Source organism: Eumetopias jubatus, unplaced genomic scaffold (assembly GCF_037043125.1).
Source record: "Eumetopias jubatus isolate StellerSeaLion01/CBP00866 unplaced genomic scaffold, mEumJub1_p1.0 scaffold_26, whole genome shotgun sequence".
Classification (NCBI taxonomy): Eukaryota; Metazoa; Chordata; class Mammalia; order Carnivora; family Otariidae; genus Eumetopias; species Eumetopias jubatus.
The window spans coordinates 1,555,468-1,574,859 of NW_028274832.1; the positions used below are offsets into that span (position 1 = coordinate 1,555,468).

Sequence of the window (19,392 nt, forward strand, 5' to 3'; positions counted from 1 at the left end):
CGCCTCCGCGCGCCGCGGTGACGTCATCCGGCCCGGGCGCGCGGGAGGTGGAGCCTCCGAGCGTCACCGCCTCCGCTTGCGCCCTCGCGGCCGCGGTGACGTCATCGGGCCCTGACGTGGGACGGAGCCTCTTAACGCCGCCGCCTTTTGTGCCCTCCTTCGACGCAAGCTGTCGTCATCAGGCTCCGACGCTCTGTGAAGCTCTCGGGCTCCGGCGCTCACGAGGCGGGCACGGCCGCGCGGGCGGCGCCTCAGCCGGGTTGGAGCTGAGCGGAGAGGGCGGGGAAAGGCAGTGAATCGAGGAGGGGCGGGAAGGTGGCGGCCGGAACATGGCGGAGCGGATCCCTCTGTACCCGGTGCGCAGCGCGGCCGCCGTGGCCAACCGCAAACGCGCGACCTACTACAGCGCGGCCGGGCCTGGGCCGGGGGCCGAACGGCCCAGCAGGTAACGACGGCGCCGACCTCCCTCCCCCCCGCGGCGGCCCTCCCCCCGCGCCCCGTCCGGGCCCCCCGCCCCCCGGCCCCCGGCGGCGGGTCTGTCCCAGCTCGCAGGCCGCGCGCAGTGCTCCGACTCCCGCGCGCCTGCACTCTGGGGGGGCGTCCACCCTTGGGAGAGTCCCCGGGACCCAGCGTCGGGGCCGGGCGGGGTCACCCCCAGCTCCGCCCCAGTCCTGGGCTGCCTTGGCCATCGACGCCCTCGGAGGTGGGGGCCGGCGTGCGGCTGCGGCGCTCTCACGGGAGCCGGGCGGGCGGGGCCCTCATCCCGCGGACACTGCTGCTGTCCGAGCCTCGGCGTGGTTCCCGTAGGGACCGTGAACGTGCAGACACGAAGCCCAAACCTGAGTGGAGAAGCGCGGCCTGTCACAAACGCAAAGGGTTCAGGTCATGTGCCAAACCCAGGTGCACTTAATCATGTTCGTTGGCCAGAAGTTGTGCTTTTAGCGATGAGAAACGGAACTTTACAAGGTTAGATTGTTTAATGGGACCCCACTTCAGTCGTCCATTTAAAACATAGAGACCTTTCGTTGAAAATGGAAGCCTCCTCCCCTAGTTGGTTTCAGCTCGCACTTGTTTCTCGCCCGAAGAGAGGAATACTACATTTTATAAAAAAGGAACTTATAAAAAGAGGAAGTACTGTCTTCTGCAGTTAATCGAAATTTTATTCCTAAGGAATTGTAGAAGCAATTAACTTTTTAAAAAATTTATTTGAGAGAGTGCGCGTGCGTGCGGGGGGAGGGTCGGAGAGAGAGAGAGAACCTCAAGCGGACTCCCCCTGAGCGTGGAGCCCTAGGCGGGCCTTGATCCCACCACCTGAGATCACGACCTGAGCTGAAGTCGAGAGTTGGACAGGTGCCGCAGAAGCTGCTAACTTTTAGTACAGAAGAGGAAAAAAAAATTTCAATATCCAGTTGCTTCAGGATTCGAGTTTTAGAGTAACTTTGGTTCTGGGCTCTTTGAGAAGCTGTAACATAGAGTCAGAAAGTATGTGTTGTAATGTTGTAGAGCTGAATTGAATCGCGGCTCATTTACTGACTAGCTGTTTGATCTCATTAACCTGAACGCCCATTTCCTGGGATGTAAAATGGGGGGGAATACTGTTGTTTTCCTACAGGATGGTGAAGGGTTACAGGAGAACCTACTGAGGTGCCTGTGTTTAGCGTTTGGCCAGAAGTACCATTTCTCTTTTCCTCCTTGACAGTACCTGTAACAGTGATTGTGTCAGAAATTCTCTGAGTGCTTGATTTGGGGAGATCATTATTTGGAAATATGCTATTTATTTCACAATAGGTTTCCGTCGCGGCTTGCATCTCAGTTTTTGCTGCAGGTATTTTGAGGCTCTGTCATTTGGTGTGTACATATTTAGGATTCTTACGTCTTCTGGTAGAGTGTTTCTTTTTTTGCGTAATGTTCTTCTTTGTCTCTGGCAATTTTCTTTGCTCTGAAATCTCCTCCTGCTTTATTGTGGATTAATGTTTGCATGGTGTTTGCTTTCAGCCTAAGTTGAATTTGGAGTCTCTTTGTTGGATCCTTGTTTTCCGTTATGCACTCTGTCATTCTCTGGATTGGTGTATTTAGACCCTTTACATTTTAAGTTAATTATTGCTACATTAGAGTGTAGGTGCTATTTTATTATTTGTTTATTTTGTTTCTTCTGATTCTCATTCCTCTTCTGTTTCTCTTTTTGACTTCCTTTAGGTCATTTGAACTTTTTTTGGAGATCTCTGCGGGGTTTTTGAGTGTAGGTCTTCTTGTAGTTTTTGTAGTGTGTGCTCTGTTGGGTATTGCAGTATACGTATGTGACTTATCACCATGGGGCGTTGGGATTCGTATTGTAGTCTGTGGAGTAGAGTGTGTAAACCTTACTTGCATTTTGGTCCCTTTACCCATCTTCTCCCCCTACACTTCAAATATCCTATCTTGAGTATCAGATGGTGTTACACTTTTTGTTTAAATCATCAAATATTTATAAAACTCATGATTATAAGGATAGTCTAATGTACGTACCCATGTTTCTACTCTTTCTGTTACTCCTTCCTTGTATTCCAGGATTCTTTTTTCCCCATTCCCTTCTATTTGAAGTGCTTCCTATAGCCAATTTTTGAAATTTCTTCCACCTTAGAATGTTCTTATTTCCCCTTCATTCCGGAAGGATGGATGTATTGGGTATAGAATTCCTGGTTGACAGTTCTTTCGTTAGCCTTGAAAACTGGCTACTGCCCACCTTGCCTTCATGATTCCTGATGAGAAGTTCACTGCTGCGCGAGTTGGCGTTTCCCTGCGGGTAACGTGTCATTTCTCTCTGACTGCTTTCAAGGTCTTATTTGTTTTTCATTTTTACAAGTTTAACTGTGATGTATCTTGGTGTGGATTTCTTTTGGTTTATCTTGGTTGGTATTTAGTAAGAGATTTTAATCTGTTGGGTTTTGTTTCACCAAAGTTGGGGAGTTTCTTCAAGGACTCTGGTTTCCACTGTCTTCTCTCTCCTGCTGGTACTGGGGTGATACAAATGTTGGATCTTTTGTTAGTGTTACATAATTCCCTTAGGTTCCCCGCCCCCCCAGTTTCTTTTTTCTGTGTTAAGATTGTGTGCATTGTATTGATTTTTGTTCGCAAATTCCCTAATTCTGTCCTTTGTCATCTTCACTCTTCTGTTGATTCCATGCAGCAGTGTTTCATTTGAACTAGTGTGTTTGTCAGTTTTATAATTTCTGTTTGTTTCAAGAGAATTGTTATTGCTTGTTGAGGCATGTTTATGTTTGCTGCTTAAAATGATTGTCACATAATTCCAGTATCTGAGTTAATTTGAGTTTTGGTGTCTGTTGATTATCCTTTCTAACTCACACTGTGAATCTTCTGGTTCTTGATGTGATGGATGATTTTTTATTTTATCCTGGACATTCTGTTTCTTACGTCTGGAGAATGTGGGTTCTGTTTATATCTTTTACTTTAGCAGGTGATCGCCCTGTTTAGGTTTACCTTGTAGGTCCTGGCCTACATTTGTGGGTTGTGATCCCAGTGACAGTTTAATTTTGTGTTACAGTTTTTGGTGTGCTTGGTTTATGTGGTGTACTGGGACTCCTTCTTGTCCCTGCTTATCGTGCTGAAAGGAAGAGGCGATCTCCCCAGGCCCAGTGTCTCTTGGTAAGAGAAGGAATGGTCAGTCCATGTGATGAAAAGGCCTTGTTGGATGGGCAGTGGTTGTGATTGTACCCGCTCTGCACGAGCCTGCTGGCTGTTCTGGTGTGTCTGGTTAGGGGAGGAGCCTCAGCACCGCTGTGGCCCTTGGAATCCCTCTTGCTGGTGCTTCCTGCTGCTCTGGTCTCTGGTGGCAGAGGAGGGGAGTTCAGGCCCTGAATAGAAGCGGTTTCCTGGACTGGCTGCTTCTGACGTGGGGCTCTGCTTGGTGATGCTGCCTGGTTTCCCTCCTGGTTAGAAGAGAGGGGCGTCTCGGCCCACGGGGACACAGGGGCTTTCTGAGGCTTCTAACCTGTTTTTGTGGCAGGGTTCCTCTAACTGCTGCCGCCCAGATGCACCCCTGTCCCTCGATGGGACAGGGGAGTCTTAGTTCCATGGGGAAGGATGCCGTTTCCCACGGCACTTTTTGATCTGTCTTGCTGGTGGTGGTGTACTCTTGCTCCCTCCAGGGGAGGAATGATCTTTCCGGGGTGCCTTTCCTTGCTGGGTTGGGAGTTAGGGAATGCCAGGCCTGTCTCCTTCCTGCTGTTGGGTGAGGGCCTGTAGGACGTCCTGCCGCTGTGTCGTTTCTCAGTCCTTGGTCCCAAGCCCCCCTAACCCTCTTCCTCTTCACTGCTGCCTTCTCGCCCCCTTCCAGAGCTCTCCTTTGTTTGGCTCTTGCTTTATTTCCAAGCTTATAGTTGGGCTTAGGGAAGAGGAGCAGGGAGAGATGGATCTTAAACTGGAAGTTGTGCTTTTACGTTATTTTGTGAAGGTTGGTTGTATTTTATCATAATAACATATGGTAAAAGGCTAATGAGAATATACTGTGGCTCTGTACTCCGCTTATTGCTTCCTCCTTACCCCAGCCTCTCACCCCCAAGGCACTTATTTTGGATTCTTCTAGCTGTTTCTTCTGGCATTTAAAATCTCCATATTTCAGTGGCTATATTTCTGACTCTGTCAGCATCGAAAATTACTTTTCTTTGGAAGCCTTCCATTATCTCAACCCCAGCCAGGATAGAGTTAGATGCCCCTGCTGGCTCCTACAGGACCCTGTTCCCCCTCAGAGCACAGATTGCACTTGACTGTAGATGTCTCTTTTCCATGAATGGAACGGCAGTGACTGTCAGATTTTAGCCCTGATGCCTGGCCTCATGAGATGACTTGGAAAGTGTTCCCTTCTCTCCTGCTTTCTGGAAGACTTCGAATAGAGTTGCTCTCTTCTTTAAATGTTTGGTAGAATTCCCAGTGAAACCGTCTGGACCTAAGAGATTTCTTTTTTGGGTGTTTCACTTTACAAACTCAGTTTCTTTAATAGTTAACTAGGCTATTCAAATGAGCTATTTTGTTTGGGGTGAGTTGTGATTGTGCCCTTTGAGGAATTGGTCCTTTTCAGGAAAGTTGCCATATTTATGTGTGTAGTGTTGTTCATCATCTATTCTCTTACTATCTTTTTGATGTTGTTTCATTCAGATATTGGTGGTTTGTGCCTTCACTCCTTTGTCGGTTAGTCTTACTAGAGGTTTGAGTTTTTTCAAAGAGCTATCCTTTATTTTTCTTATTTTTTTTGTAGTTGTCTGTTTTCACTTTTATTAATTTCTGTGCTTTACTTTTCCTTCTTTTTGATTGCTTCTTTAGGTTTTATTTTTTATCTTCTCATTCTTGTTTCTTATGGTGGGAGTTTAGATTATTGATTGGAGACTTTTCCTCTTTTTTTAACATAAGGATTTTGTGCTGTCAATTTCCCTCTCAGCACTGATTTATCGGTGTCCCACAAATTTTGGCATTTTGTTTTACTTTGAGACTTCCCCTCTGTCTCATGGATTACTTAGGAATGTGTATGGAAAATTTGCTGTTATATTTCTGTTACTAATTTCTAGCATGATTTCTTTGTGGTTAAAGAACATGCTTCGTGTTACTTCATTTAATTTTGGTGGTTTGTCTTGTGACCAAGAATATGGTCTGTATTGGTAAGAATTTCAGGGCCCAAAAGAAGGTGTATTGTGCTGTCGTTGGGTGAAATGTTCTGAAATGTTGATAAGATCCTGTTATCTTTGCTAGTTTATGTTCTAGTTGTTTTCTTGGTTGAGAGTGGGTCGTTGAAGTCTCTAACTGTAATTGTGCATTTGTCTATTTTTCCTTTTGGTTTTATCAATTTTTACTTTACTGTTTTGCCAGTCTGTCATTTGGTGCAGACATGTTTGGGATTGCTCTGTTTTGATGGACTGATGCTTTTATTATTTTATAATTTCCATCTGTCTTTAGTAATATTTTTGCTCTGGGCTTTCCTTTTTCTGACATTTATATAGCCACTCATGCTTTATTTTGACTAATGTTTACCTGGCATATAATTTTCCATCCTTTTACTTTCCACCTGCTTATATTTAAGGTAAGTTTGTTGTAGTCAGCATATGGTTGGCTTATGTTTTGTTTTTGTTTTTTTTTTAAAGAATTTATTTATTTATTTGAGAGAGAGAATGAGATAGAGAGACAGCATGAGAGGGGAGAGGGTCAGAGGGAGAAGCAGACTCCCCGCCAAACAGGGAGCCCGATGCGGGACCCGATCCCGGGACTCCAGGATCAAGACCTGAGCCTGTGCCAATCTCTGTCTTATGATTGATATATTTAGAGCATTTATGTTCAGTGTAATGATTGACAAGTTAGGGCTTATATCTGCCATTTTCCTTTTTGATTGCTGCGTTGTTTCTTTGTTTTCTTTTTCCTGTTTTTCTGTGGGTTACTTGAACAATTTTTGGAATTCCATTTTGATTTACCTATGGTGTTTCTCCACTGTATGTCTTTGTATAGATGTTATTTAGTGGTAGTTCTAGATATGACATTATACATATGTGATTCATCACAGTATTCTGGTGTTGATATTTTATCAGTGTTAGTAAAGTGAAGAATCAGTACCTCTTTACATCCCTTTACTCATCCTTACTGGTAAAGTAATTATCTTGTACAATTACATAAATACTTTAATTTTGCAAAAGTACATAAATATTTCCCTTACATATGACTAGAGTTACACATCAGTGTTAATTTTTCTCTCTCTCAAACATAATCTAGAAAACTCAAAAGGAGAAGAAATGCCTATTCTATTCACCCATGTTTTCACTATTTCTGTTGTTCTCTTATTTCTTGAAGGTCCTGAATTCCTTATTATTTCTGTTCTAAGAATTCCTTGCTATTCTTTTAGTGTAGGTCTGCTGAAAACAAATTCTCTTAGTTTTCTTTCGTCTTAGAAGGTCTTATTTCTGCTTCATTCCTGAAGGGTAATTTCACCAGATACACAATTTGGGGTTGACAGTCCTTTTTCTATTTTAAGCCCTTGGAAAATGTTATGCTACTTCTTTCTGGCCTCCATGATTTCTGATGAGAAATCTGATGTCATTGGAATGTTTTCTTTTCCTGTGGGTAAGATGTCATTTCTCACTACTTACAAGCTTTTTTTCTTGTCTTTAGTTCAGTAGTTTGATTATTATGGGTCTTGACATAGATTTCTTTGGGTTTATACTGTTTGGGGTTCACGTAGCATATTGAATCTGCAAGTTTTATCTTTTGTCAGGTTAGGAGTTTTCAGCCATTATTTGTCTAGAACTTTTTGAGCCCCACCCTCTTTCATCTCTTCTAACACTCTCTCTGGAGACACCTTGTGAGATCTTTCTTGTGTCTCAAACGTCCTGAGTTTCTCCTCATTTGTTTTAAGTCCATTTTCTGTCCAGATTGGTTTCTGTTGTTCACTCTTCAAGTTCATTGACTTTTCCTTTGTCTCTTCTTTTCTGCCCCTGAACCCTATGCATTGTTTTCAAATCTCCATTATTGTATTTTTTAGTTTTAGAATTTCCATTTGGTTCTTCTTCATATTAGCTTTCTTTGCTGAAATAGCTGTTTGTTTGTTTTCATTTGCTTCAAGTATGTTTGTAATTGCCCATAGACACATTTTTATGATGGATATGAGAATCCTTGTCAGATAATTTCACCATATGCATCCCTTTGGTGTTGGCATTTGTTGGTTATTTTTCCTTCAGGATTAGAGATTTTCCTGGCTTTTGGTATAATGAGTCCTTTTTTTTTTTTTAAATTGTATCCTGGACATTTTGGGTATTATGCTGGGAGGTTCTGGACTTTATTCAAATAATCTTCTGTTTTGTCAGGCCTCCTCTGACACCCCATGGGACTGGGGTTAGGGAGGTGGGATGAGGTGGTGCTGCCTTGTTGCTGGCAGATGGGGTGAAAGCTGGGTTCCCTTTGACACCTGGGAGAAGAGGGTGCCCCCTTCACCGCTGGGCAGACATGGGGTCTGCGGTGCCGCGTGGGGCTCTGCTGATGTCCCCTTGTCTGGGGAGGGGAGGAATGCCTGTTTATTGCAGCCTCTGGCCTCCTGCAGTATGGCCTGGGGGGCCTTTACGTCTGGGTTCCTGTGAACCCAGTGGTAGGGATGGGCAGGAGGGCCTGGGCTGTTCTTGGGGCTCTCTTTGGTTTATGTCCGTGGTTTTTCTGGCTGCTGACTCTCTGGTACACAATTTGGGATAAATGAGGCTGAAGGAGCGCATTGGGAACTCCCTGTTTGTGTGACCTCTGGGGTCTGGGTCCCTCCTGGTCTGCCTCCTTCTCTTCACCTTTCCCTCTGTCGTCTCCAGGGTTATAGCTTATGGGGGAGAGGGGGAGGGCGCCCTGTCTGCTCAAGTCTTGTTCTGGAACTGGCAGGAAGGAGTCATTTACCTTTGTTCTGTTTTTGTCTTTACTCTTTGTATTTGAAAGTCCGTCTTATTATTTATTTTTCCATTCACTAACAAGTTTTGGCTACAGGCCTCCCGTTTGGAGTGTAAAATTCAGTGTATTCAAAAAATACACTATTTATGTATTCACAAGGTAAATGCAGCCATCACCACGGGCAGGGTTGGAAGATTTTCTTCACCTCTGAGAGAGACCTAGCGCCCCGCACCTCATCTCTGGAGGTTTTCTTACTGCAGTGAGATATACTTAACAAAGCTAACTGTGTTTAGGGTACTTTTGACTTAATATATAACAAATCTCTAATTTCATATTTCAGAACTGTAAAGTGAGTAAAGTTTTATATCCAAATTATGGCTTTTCTAGTATTTCTGTTTTGGGAAATGTGTGCTGTAAATTAGAAGACAGCTAAAAAAATAGATAAAAAAATAAAAAGTGCAAATTCAGTCTTCTATTTCCAATAACAAAAGTTTATATTATGGGGTCTTTTTCTTCCACATTGGCAATTGAAAGCTAATTAGTTGTTAGAAAAACAGCTTTGACACGGGCTTTTCTTGCTTTGTGAGCTTTAAAAGGCTTTTTTTTGACCATATAAAAATGTCATTTTGTGTTCATAAGGTATAAGGAACTGTAGTAATGTATTTTAAAGGTTTTCAGGTTTTCCTTGGAGTGAAACTACTTTTATTTCATTATAATCATGCTAGTTTAGGACACAATATATTTAACATGTAGTGATCATAAATTATTACAACTGGTATAAAATTTTTCATCATTGGGTTTGTACTTTATGAAAATTTCAAGGGGACAAATTAGATATGATTTGAGTATGGTTAATACAGGAGGATGTTCTTGGTTTTTTTTGGGGGGGTGGGTTTTTTTTTTTTTTTGGAAGTTACTAGGTGAATGAAATGCTGTGTCCCACGCATAGTATTTAATAGTTCAGTAAGAGTGCAATTACTTGTTAAGATCATTTTCTGTGAACTAATGTGAGGCATTGATTTTCTTCTTGTAGTATGTATAGGTGGGTAAAAGTAAGGTATTTGTTAATTTGATATTTTTCATTTCTGTCTTTTAAATGGTACCCGTGTCATTCAAATTATCTTCACATTTGAAAAGAGAATGACTGACACTGGACATCATTGTGTTTATCCATGTCTATTAGTACCTATTCTTTGCTTCATGTTGCAGTGTGGCTTTTGGCCCTGCCTAGAGTCATTTGCAATATTATAATGGTTAAACTTTAGTGTTTGAGAAGAGAGTCATGCTGAGAACAGATGGCTCTTGTCTGATTATCTCTAAAATATTCGTGTGTTTCTTAATAGAGGCAACACAGTTTTTTTTATAGACACTCAGAATGAGTGTCTATACACGATTTCCTCTGAATCTTTAAAAATTTTACAGTTATGATGATCTAAAAAAATGCCTTTACTCTAGTTATAAAGATGAAACTTCTTTTTTGTGTTTTCACAGCTGAAAAGGTTTTTTCAAGTACCAAATGATTCTTCCTTTGTTTTTTTTTTTTAAGATTTATTTATTTATTTGACAGAGAGTGAGAGAAAGAGAGAGCACAAGCAGGGGGAGGGGCAGAGGGAGAAGCGGACCCCCTGGGAATCCAGTGTGGGACTCGATCCCAGGACCCTGGGATCACGACCTGAGCCGAAGGCAGACGCTAGTGACTGAGCCGCCCAGGTGCCGCTACCAAATGATTCTTAAGATAGTGTTTATCAAAGTGCTCAGGCCCAGGACTCCTTGGAATCAGAGACATATTTTTAAGGATCTGTAGTTCACTCGAGTTCATGAAATTCTTTAAACCTGCCAGAACAGGTCTGTTTCACTGTAGTTTCTACAGCTGACAGTATTAGCATGAAGATAGATTTGGTGATTGTGAACATGACAGTTTTGGGTATAACTGGGTCATGTGTCCTGAGCTAATCGGCCCACGTATGTTTTTAATTTCTGGATTGGCGTTTACATAATATTAGATATTGTCCCATTACTCTAATTTAGAGGCTTGTTTCGATTCATGTATAGCGTTGGTGTAATTTCTTATGTTAAGAAATTGGTATTGAGGTTTTTTTACAGAACGCCGTGGAAGAGGAGTCGGTGGCTCCAAGGTTACTGTGTCCATAGTCCACATGGGGGGCATCTCCGGGCGTGGGCACTGACTGGCCCTTGCGCGTCTTGCTTGTTTTTATTGCTGAGGTCAAGGCGTGCCTTTCAGGCAATGTTCCTTTCCTTTTTTTTTTTTTTTTTTTACACAACTATTCTGCTGTTTAACTCCTCTGCTACTGTAGGAAGGGAAGAGTCCCAGTTTCCCAGTATACAGTTTTGCTGCTTATTAGTGAGTCATCAGTGACACGCTTGAACTTGGAAGCTGTGTTTGATGAAGGAAACATACCCATTTCTTTATAGTACTTTGTTGCTTTGTTTTTCTACTCTATTAACATGTAGGCAAAGAGGGCAGTGTTTATTTTTCTTAAAGAAGGTTTAAGCATTAGGCATATTTTAAATGGTTTCTCCCTTTACTATCAGTTGGCTTCTCAGCAATGCTTCTCCTCAAAATGGAAACAATAAGGCTATTACATACTTAATGTGAGTTTAAGCTAGTTACTGTATTGACCTACTTTTACTTAGATACATGTAAATTACGCACCTTCTAGTACTTGAGTGTTTTTTGTTGAAGGTTCCCAATTTTTCTAAACCTTTGGCAGCAGCTAAGAGAGTTGTCTCCGTTTCTTAGTGTGGCAGTACTCTTGGGTTTGGTATCATCTGTTCTGTCGTCTTTGTTCACATTGTTTTTACTCTTTTTAAAAATATGTTTCCAGAATTATACTTAATTGCTGGAAACGTTGATTTTTCTTGAGTGACAAACCAATTAAGTGTGTATGACACTAGGCAACACAGACACTTAGGATTTTCTGCTTATCCTGTCTCTGAAAAAATCCATTATTCATCATCTTATTGTTTTTAAATACTGAGGTAAAATTTTCAATACGATAGGAAAATTGCTTTGGAAATGGAATAAATTGCTTGCCAGTTCAAAGGCTCCATCTCTGAAGTGGAGGTTACTAAACGTGATGTTGCTTATGTTCATTATCTTTCAGACTCTTTGTACTACTTTTCTAGCATGAAACTTGATAAGATTGTGACTTTTGCTAAAATGCAGCACAATCGCTGAAAGAACTCAATGAAAAAGACTAAAAATCTCATTTTGTATACTATATTATAATATATTTAAGTGGCATTTTGAATTTTAATTGCATTTTGTATAAATATTCATTTTCTAGTTGACTGTTTTAAAAGAAGTGATCTTATGCAGAGAATGAGAAAAAAGGAATTTTTCTGAGGAAACCTATTGACTCTGTTTTAGGCCCGCTCCCTCACAGCTGAGAGGAGCTTTTGTGTGAGCCCCTCAAATGACGAGTCTCCTGTTGTGGGGATGTTGTGTGGTGTGTGGATGGTGACTGGAGCGAGGGGACCCTGGGTGCTGGTCGGGGCGGGGACAGGTGCTGCCGCTCCTCCCTGTGACTCTCGGAAGGCCCTCCCTCCGCCTTACTGTTGTCAGCAACAGTGTGTGGGTGTCCGACACCCGGGACCGGGTCTCATCACTGGAACTAAAGTCTTCCGTGCTTTTTGGGTAGACTTTTAAGCAGCACAGCACAGTCATGGTCATCTTGGTAGATCAATCTTTTGTACATTTTTCATGTTTTCAAATATTTGCTTTCATGGATCATTAGAAGCTATGGTTAAAGTTACTCCCATTACAAAAAAGGGCTGTCAGGGCATTTTCACAAACTGTCCTCCATAAAAGTTGTTCACACTCTTGCTAGCCATTAAGAGTGCTTCGTTAACCAAGACTGTTAAGAATGCTAAGGGTGAAGAATTTTTTTCAGTTGTTTTAATTTGCGTGTTTTAGAAGTTCTCTTGGAAACAAAAATGACTCCTAGTCTTAAAACCTTCCACTGACTTCCCTTCCCCTGAGAGTTAAAGTGAGACTCCTTATGCTGGCAGGCCGTGCCCACGGGACTCAGCCCTGCCCACCCCTTCAGCCGCATCCGGTGTCCCTCCCGTGCCTTGCCCACTCCAGCTGCCCCGGCTTTCTCTCCAGTTCTGAGCCCTCAAGGCTCCGCAGCCCCTTCCAGGTCTCCCAAGACCTTCTGTGGTTGGTTCCTTTCATGCAGGTGTCTCCTCTTGAGACTCGGCTTCCTTCTGGCCCTCGCGCCTTCTGTATTAGAGTCTTCCCAGCACGTCTCCCTTTGCAAGTAGGCAGCCCGCTTCTTGTGCTTGTCCTCGTCGGGACAGCGCTCGCCCAGGGCGGTCCCTCAGGTGTGTGTGGGAAGGGTTAGAGTTCCTAATGTGGCTGCACATAGTTCTCTAAGTACAGCTGTATTTCTTTTTTTATGAATTGTCTTTGCTCATCTGTCATTCAAAGTGTTTGCTTTTTTTTTTTAAAGATTTTATTTATTTATTTGACGGAGATAGAGAGAGAGCACAAGTAGGCAGAGAGGCAGGCAGAGGGAGAGGGAGAAGCAGGCTCTCCACCGAGCAGGGAGCCCGATGCGGGACTCAATCCTGGGACTCCAGGATCGTGACCTGAGCTGAAGGCAGTCGCTTAACCAACTGAGCCACCCAGGCACCCAAGTGTTTGCTTTTTTTAAATTTTATTTGTGAGAACTGTTTCTGAGGAATGGTTTTACTGTCATGTGCTGTAAAAGTTTCTCATTTGCGCTAAACTTTTCTTCTTGGACCATGCAGAATACAGGTACCCTGGGTGCCCGGTTGTGGGAAGGGCTCCGTAGACCCCAGCCCCCTTCTCCAGGGCCTCACAGTCCAGGAGGCCTTCAGGAGTGTTCTCTCTCCTTCTGGTGTTTGGTCTCATTGACAGGCCAGCTCCCCAAGTGATCAAACTCTTGCCTGAATGTGCCTGGTGTGTGAGGATTTGGCTTTTCCAGGATAGCCATACCGATTCTAGTTCCTTAACTGCGGCAGCCGGCAGGAGGGTGAGGGGAAGGGGCCTGGTGGTGCGTTCAGGCAGACCCCAGGGTAGAAACCAGCTTCGTATGTTGGAGATGTGGGTAGTGATGAGGAAATACCCATCTTCCGGGGGTTACGCGGCTGCTAGGAAGCTGGATTTCAGCGATATTTATAGAATGTGTTCCTTTTTAAAAAATTTATCAGACCTAACATAAAACTTACCATCTTAAGCACGTCTACCCAAGCGTGCAGTGCAGTGGCCGTGAGCACATTCACGCTGTTGTACCACTGTCCTCACCTCCCGCCCCCAGGCCTCCTTCCTCCTCCCAAACCCAAGCTCTGCACCCGGGAGACGCCTCGCTGTCCCCCCTCCCCGGCCCCCGTAGCCTTTCTGTACCTCCGTGTCTGTGGAGTTGACTGCTGTCACCTCGTGGAGGTGGAGCCCTTCGGGGTCTGTCGTATTGTGTCTGGCTTATTGCACTGAGCGAAATGTTTTCAAGCTTCCTGCCATGGCACACGTCACATTGCCTACTTCTTTTAAACCGGGTGATGTCACGTGGTATGGATAGACCACCTTTGGTCTTGGACATTTCAGTTATTTTTCTTTTTTATAGTAAGAATTTCCTATGTTAATTGTCTAAAACTAGGAATTAAATGAACGTAGGCGAGGTGCTTAAATTCATGCCTGACAGTTTCAGCAAACACTGGCCGCCGGCTTCTCCTGTCCCTCCTCCTCCTCTCAACGCTGAATTTCTACCTGGGCAGCAGGGAAGGGAGGCCACGCTGGCTTGCACCCACGTTCACTGTCCTTCCTTCAGCCTCGCCCTCTGCTTTCCCTCCCCCAGGGGGTAGCTGTCCCTTGCTCTGTAGCTGGGAGGGGTCACCTGAGGATCCAGATGGTCTTCAGTAGCTTTCAGTCGGTTCCTACTCTTTCCTCCCTCCCCACCCGCTTCAGAGGTCCCCCTGACGCCAGACCCGCCCCTCCAGGGTCCCAGGGTTCTCCTGCCTCCTCGCGGCTGTGCTGAGACCCCTGTTTTTCTTGGATCTGCTTATTTACCATCCATCTATCTGCTCTCTAGCTTTCTGCATTTTGTTATCATCTCTTGTTTTCTGTTCTGTAGGTTTCAGCTTTAAGAAAAAGCAGTGTTTTTGGTATTGAAGGCAGTCGTGTATTTAATCTTCCATTTTTATGGGAAACACTTTCTAATCTTTTCTACCTGTGTGTCTGTCTGTCTGTGTTTTCTCTTTCAGAAGACAGCTGTTCTGGGCGTCCTAATCTGCAGAGCGGTGTAGACCTCTCGTCGCTCTCCTTACAGGAGTTGACAGTTGTAGTTATCTCGAAGCAGGCTGCCTTCTGTGTCCCAGCTCCAGTTCCAGAATTCTCACGGATAGCTGTGGCTGAGCTTGGGTGACTGGCAGTCCTTCCTGAGCTGTGCGCTGCCCCACCTACCTTCCCTACCTTCCCGTCCGCAGTGGTCATTCCACACGCACCCTGCCCCTCTACCTGGATGCAGCCCCTGCAGCCTGAGCTCAGTCGGCACCTTCCAAGGGCTAGGGGACTGTCTCGCCAGTAGCCACTGCTATCATTTAAGATTTCCTGGTGAGTGAGTCTGAGCTTGTGAGTTACAAGCTGTGTCCGTTACTGACTGCCGTGTCTTCAGTGTGGGCACGCATGTAGTGGTGCTCAGCAGGTGACTGAGGGTATGTACCCAGCACAGCCAAACGGCTTGCAGAGCGTTTTCTCACCTTCCTGTAAGGATTTTGAGAGGTGATTTTTCTTGGGGTCCTCAGCCTAACGTACTCTTTGTACTCCAGTATTTTCAGAGGTCTCGTGGTTTTTATTTTTTATATGACATTATATTGGGAGGAGGAGAAGTGTTTGCGTGGTTAGTGTTTGCTAAAGATCTGCCCACCGTCTCCTCAGGCTTATTCTCTGCTTTACGGTCTCAGGGCAGGTGGTGCCTGTGTTTGTCGTGTGCTGTGTGTCGGGTCCCCTCGATGCCTAATCGGCACTGCACTGAAGCACCAGAGTGCCCGGGGGAGCCTCAGCACAGGCCGTCGGCACACTTACATCCTCCACGAGGAGAGCACCTCTGTCTTCACCTCACCACCCTCTCTTATCCGAGGGCCGTTTCACATGAGGGAGGAAAGATGAGAGCGAGGTCGCGGGAAGCAGGATTGTCAAATTGACTCAGAATACAAAGAAAAAAATCGTCATTAATTGTTATGCAGTTGTATCAGTGTCCTATTGCTGTTCTAAAATTATCCTAAATGTAGTGGCTTAAAACAAATGTATTATTTTCCAGTTCTGAAGGTCAGAACCGTATGGACTCACAGGGCTACAGTCAGGGTGTCAATATGCAGCATCTCCTCCTGTAGGTCCTTGCAGAGAGTCCAGTTCCATGTGGTTGTAGGTTAAAGTCCTGTTTTCTTGCGCCCAAATTACTCTAATACGATACATTTAAGAGATACTACCAATCAGTGTGGAAGAGATGGACTCTTGCATAAATAACATCCCCATTTCTGTTGTTGTATAGTATATATATCCCTGCAAAACTTCGTATTTCGTAGAAATGCTCGCTGGAAGTAACAGGGTTTATGGGCAAAAGTAAGTTAGGGCAGACCACTGGGGACCACATCACTAACAAAAACCGTCATAGTCCTGGTGACATTTGCTGAAGGGGCACATTGAGTTCCTGGCCAGTGAAGATTTACCTGTGAGGAGGCTGGTGCCACGGGAGAGGGTCCTAGTTCCGGGGGTGCCCCCAGTGCACACGCCCCAAATACGCCCAGCTCCACTGAACAGCATGGGGAGCAGCCTTAGCCACAGTTTGTAAGTAGTAGTGCAGGACCCCGTGTGCTAGCAAACGTGAATCAGTGCCGGTGATGACAAGATGCCATTTTCCTCCCTTTATTTAAGCGAAGGGTACATGTATTTAGCTCTCATCTGATGAGGGTGAGGTAAAATTGCTTTTGGCATTATTCATAGCACTCAGTGGTGGGAGTTTAAATTTGCAGTTGGCAATAATATTTCAAGTGTTTTAGAGCTTATGACTTTGTACAAACTATTGCAGTTCTGGGATTCTTTGAAAGAATTCATGTAAAAATATGGAGAAAGTTCTGTGTACAGATATTTGCACGGAAACGTTATTTAGTGGGAATTTATAAATGTTTTCTCTGTCCAACAGTGGGGGATACCTCAGTAACCTTTAACTCAGTAATCCACTTGCTGGCTTATTTTTTTAGTTACCACATGTTAAAAAGATGGTAAAAGGAGCTTAGGTAGCAGGTCAGCATTGGCCTTATTGTCCAAGGACATCTTTATAGTCATTGAATTCCACTTGTGTTTGGATTCTTTTTTTTCTTTTTTAAAGATTGTATTTATTTACTTGAGAGAGAATGAGAGATGGAGAGGACGAGACGGAAGCGGGTCAGAGGGAGAAGCAGACTCCCTGCTGAGCAGGGAGCCCGATGCGGGACTCGATCCCGGGACTCCAGGACCATGACCCGAGCCGAAGGCAGTCGCTTAACCAACTGAGCCACCCAGGCGCCCCACTTGTGTTTGGATTCTTGACAGCTAGGCACCTGTTTCAAAAAAATAAAGTTTCAAGAAGGTGGAGTCTTCTGGAATCTTGCCTTCTGACCTTTTCACAGAATCCTAGTAAGCAAAGGACTGCCTGGCACCGTCACTGCATATACCTGCACATGCACACGCCCCCACACACATGCAGGTGTGTGAACACCCACATCCACAGATTCCCTGAGGGACTGCTAAGTTGGCACATATAAAGCTCGTTTATGTACTCTGCACTGTGTGTATACTTCATATACATTTAAAGCTTGTTATGTACTGTAGAAGATGTATTTCAATAACGTCTTAGAGCAGAATGGAAATAATTCTGTTCTTGGATATTCCTGACCATCTGGAGTAGCACTCACCATTTTCATTCTTTTTTTAAAGATTTTATTTATTTGATAGGGAGAGACACCGTGAGAGAGGGAACACAAACAGGGGGAGTGGGTGAGGGAGAAGCAGGCTTCCCACAGAGCAGGGAGTCCCCCGATCCCAGAATCCCGGGGTCATGACCTGAGCCCAAGGCAGACGCTTAACAACTGAGCCACCCAGGCGCCCCTCATTTGGTTATATCTTTTTAATTTCTTTTAATTTGGAGAAATCTTTGTGGTGGTTTTCTTTCTTCTCATGTGGCATTTTTGAAGAGTCCAGGCTGGTGGTTGGTAGTGTCTGGATTAGTACCTCCTGGAGTTGGGTGTAGTGCTCTTATTTTGTGCACTTCCCGTCACGTGAAAATTAGCCCCAGAGCAGTGCTTCTCAAGCAGCAGAGTGCGAGGGCTCTTGATACCAACTGTAGGCTACTTCCAGAAGTTTCTTGTTTCTGGGGGTGGCTCCAAGAATTTCTGGGGACTGCACTTTGAGAACCACTGCTCTGGGATTGAGTAAATACGGTAAATGTGTACATGTGTTGGCAGGAATGCTGGATCTGCTGCTTCTTGTATCACACCAGCAGGCAGGCATCAGGTTGTCCTGTGGTGACTCGTTCTGAGTGTGAGTTCTAGCTTAAGGTGCTGATCTCTGTAGAATTTCTGCTGTTCGTAAGTTTCCATTTGCAGTTGTGAAGAATTGGATGATTCTCCAGCATCGTGACAGTTTTGTTCCCAAATGTGTTGCTTCCGAAATTTGTTCCCAAATCCCCCCCCCCCAGGTTTTAGTGGATTTTCCAAATATCTTTCTGTTACTGATTTATTTTTAAGTTTATTTTTAAAGATTTTATTTGAGAGAGAGTGAGAGAAAGAGAGCATGAGCAGGGAGAGAGTGGCAGAGGGAGAAGCAGACTCCCCGCTGAGCAGAGAGCTTGATCCCAGGACCCTGGGATCAGGACCTGAGCTGTAGGCGGATGCTTAACTGGCTGAGTCACCTAGGTGCCCCTGATTTTTTTTTTTTTAAGATTTATTTATTTGTTTCAGAGAGAGAGAGAGTGCAAGCATGAGTGGGGGGAAGGGAAGAGGGAGAAGCAGACTCCCCACTGAGCATGGAGCCAGAAGCAGGACTCGATCCCAGGACCCTAAGATCATGACCTGAGCTGAGGCAGACCCTTAAGCACCTGAGCCATCCAAGCGTCCCTTTCTGTTACTGATTTTTAAAAGAAATTCCTTTATGGGGCGCCTGGGTGGCTCAGTCGTTAAGCATCTGCCTTCAGCTCAGGTCATGATCTCGGGGTCCTGGCATCGAGCCCCACATCGGGCTCCCTGCTCAGCAGGGAGTCTGCTTCTCCCTCTCCCACTTCCCCTGCTTGTGTTCCCTCTCTCGCTGTGTCTCTCTCTGTGAAATAAATAAATAAAATCTTTATAAAAAAAGTCCTTTATGGTAAGAGAACATACTTTGTCTAATTTCAGTTCTTTTGAATTTGTTAGTTTGTGTTATGGCCCAGGTTGCGGTCCGTGGGGATGAGTGTTCATGGTGCACTTGATGAGAACATTCTGCCGTACAGGGTAGAGTGCCAGGGTAGGTTGGCTGACAGTGCTGACCATGTCTTTCTGTCCTTTCTGATACTGTTTCTTCCATTAATTACTGAGAGAGGAGTTATGAAGTCTTCCGGCAGTATTATGGATTTGTTTCTCCTTTTACTTACATATTTCATACTTTGTGTACTTTGAAACTGGTGGTAGGTGCATGCACATTTATGATTGTTAGAGCTTATGGGTGATTTGATCTTTTATCATTATATAATGTTCTTCTTTATCCTGGGCGGTTCTTTCATTTTATTTTTTTGATGTCTTCTTTGTCTTATAGTATCTACTTGTTTTCCTTTGAACGAGTGTTTGCATCATATCTTCTTCCATCTTTTTACTTTTAATCTTTTAACATATGCCATTATATTTCAAGTATTTTTTTTTTTTGTAGGTAGTGATTTTTGTCCTCCAGGTGACATTTGGTGACATCTGGACACATTTTTATTGTCACGACTGGGGGAATGCTGCTACTGG

General features: G+C 44.4%; 1 protein-coding gene across 19 annotated transcripts in view; it reads left to right on the forward strand.

The window, feature by feature from the left end:
- Positions 1–236: 236 nt before the first annotated feature.
- Positions 237–19,392, forward strand: part of LOC148162037 (putative phospholipid-transporting ATPase IIB) — a 191,447-nt gene continuing 172,291 nt past the window's right edge. For 17 of the 19 annotated variants that reach the window (XM_088020400.1, XM_088020391.1, XM_088020390.1 and 14 more), the window contains exon 1: positions 273–445. In XM_088020400.1, coding sequence (XP_087876526.1) covers positions 330–445 — 116 coding nt within the window. In that variant the 5' untranslated portion in view covers positions 273–329. Of the gene's footprint in view, positions 446–19,392 lie in introns of all 19 variants that reach the window. The other 2 variants (XM_088020401.1, XM_088020402.1) reach the window with 2 other exon arrangements.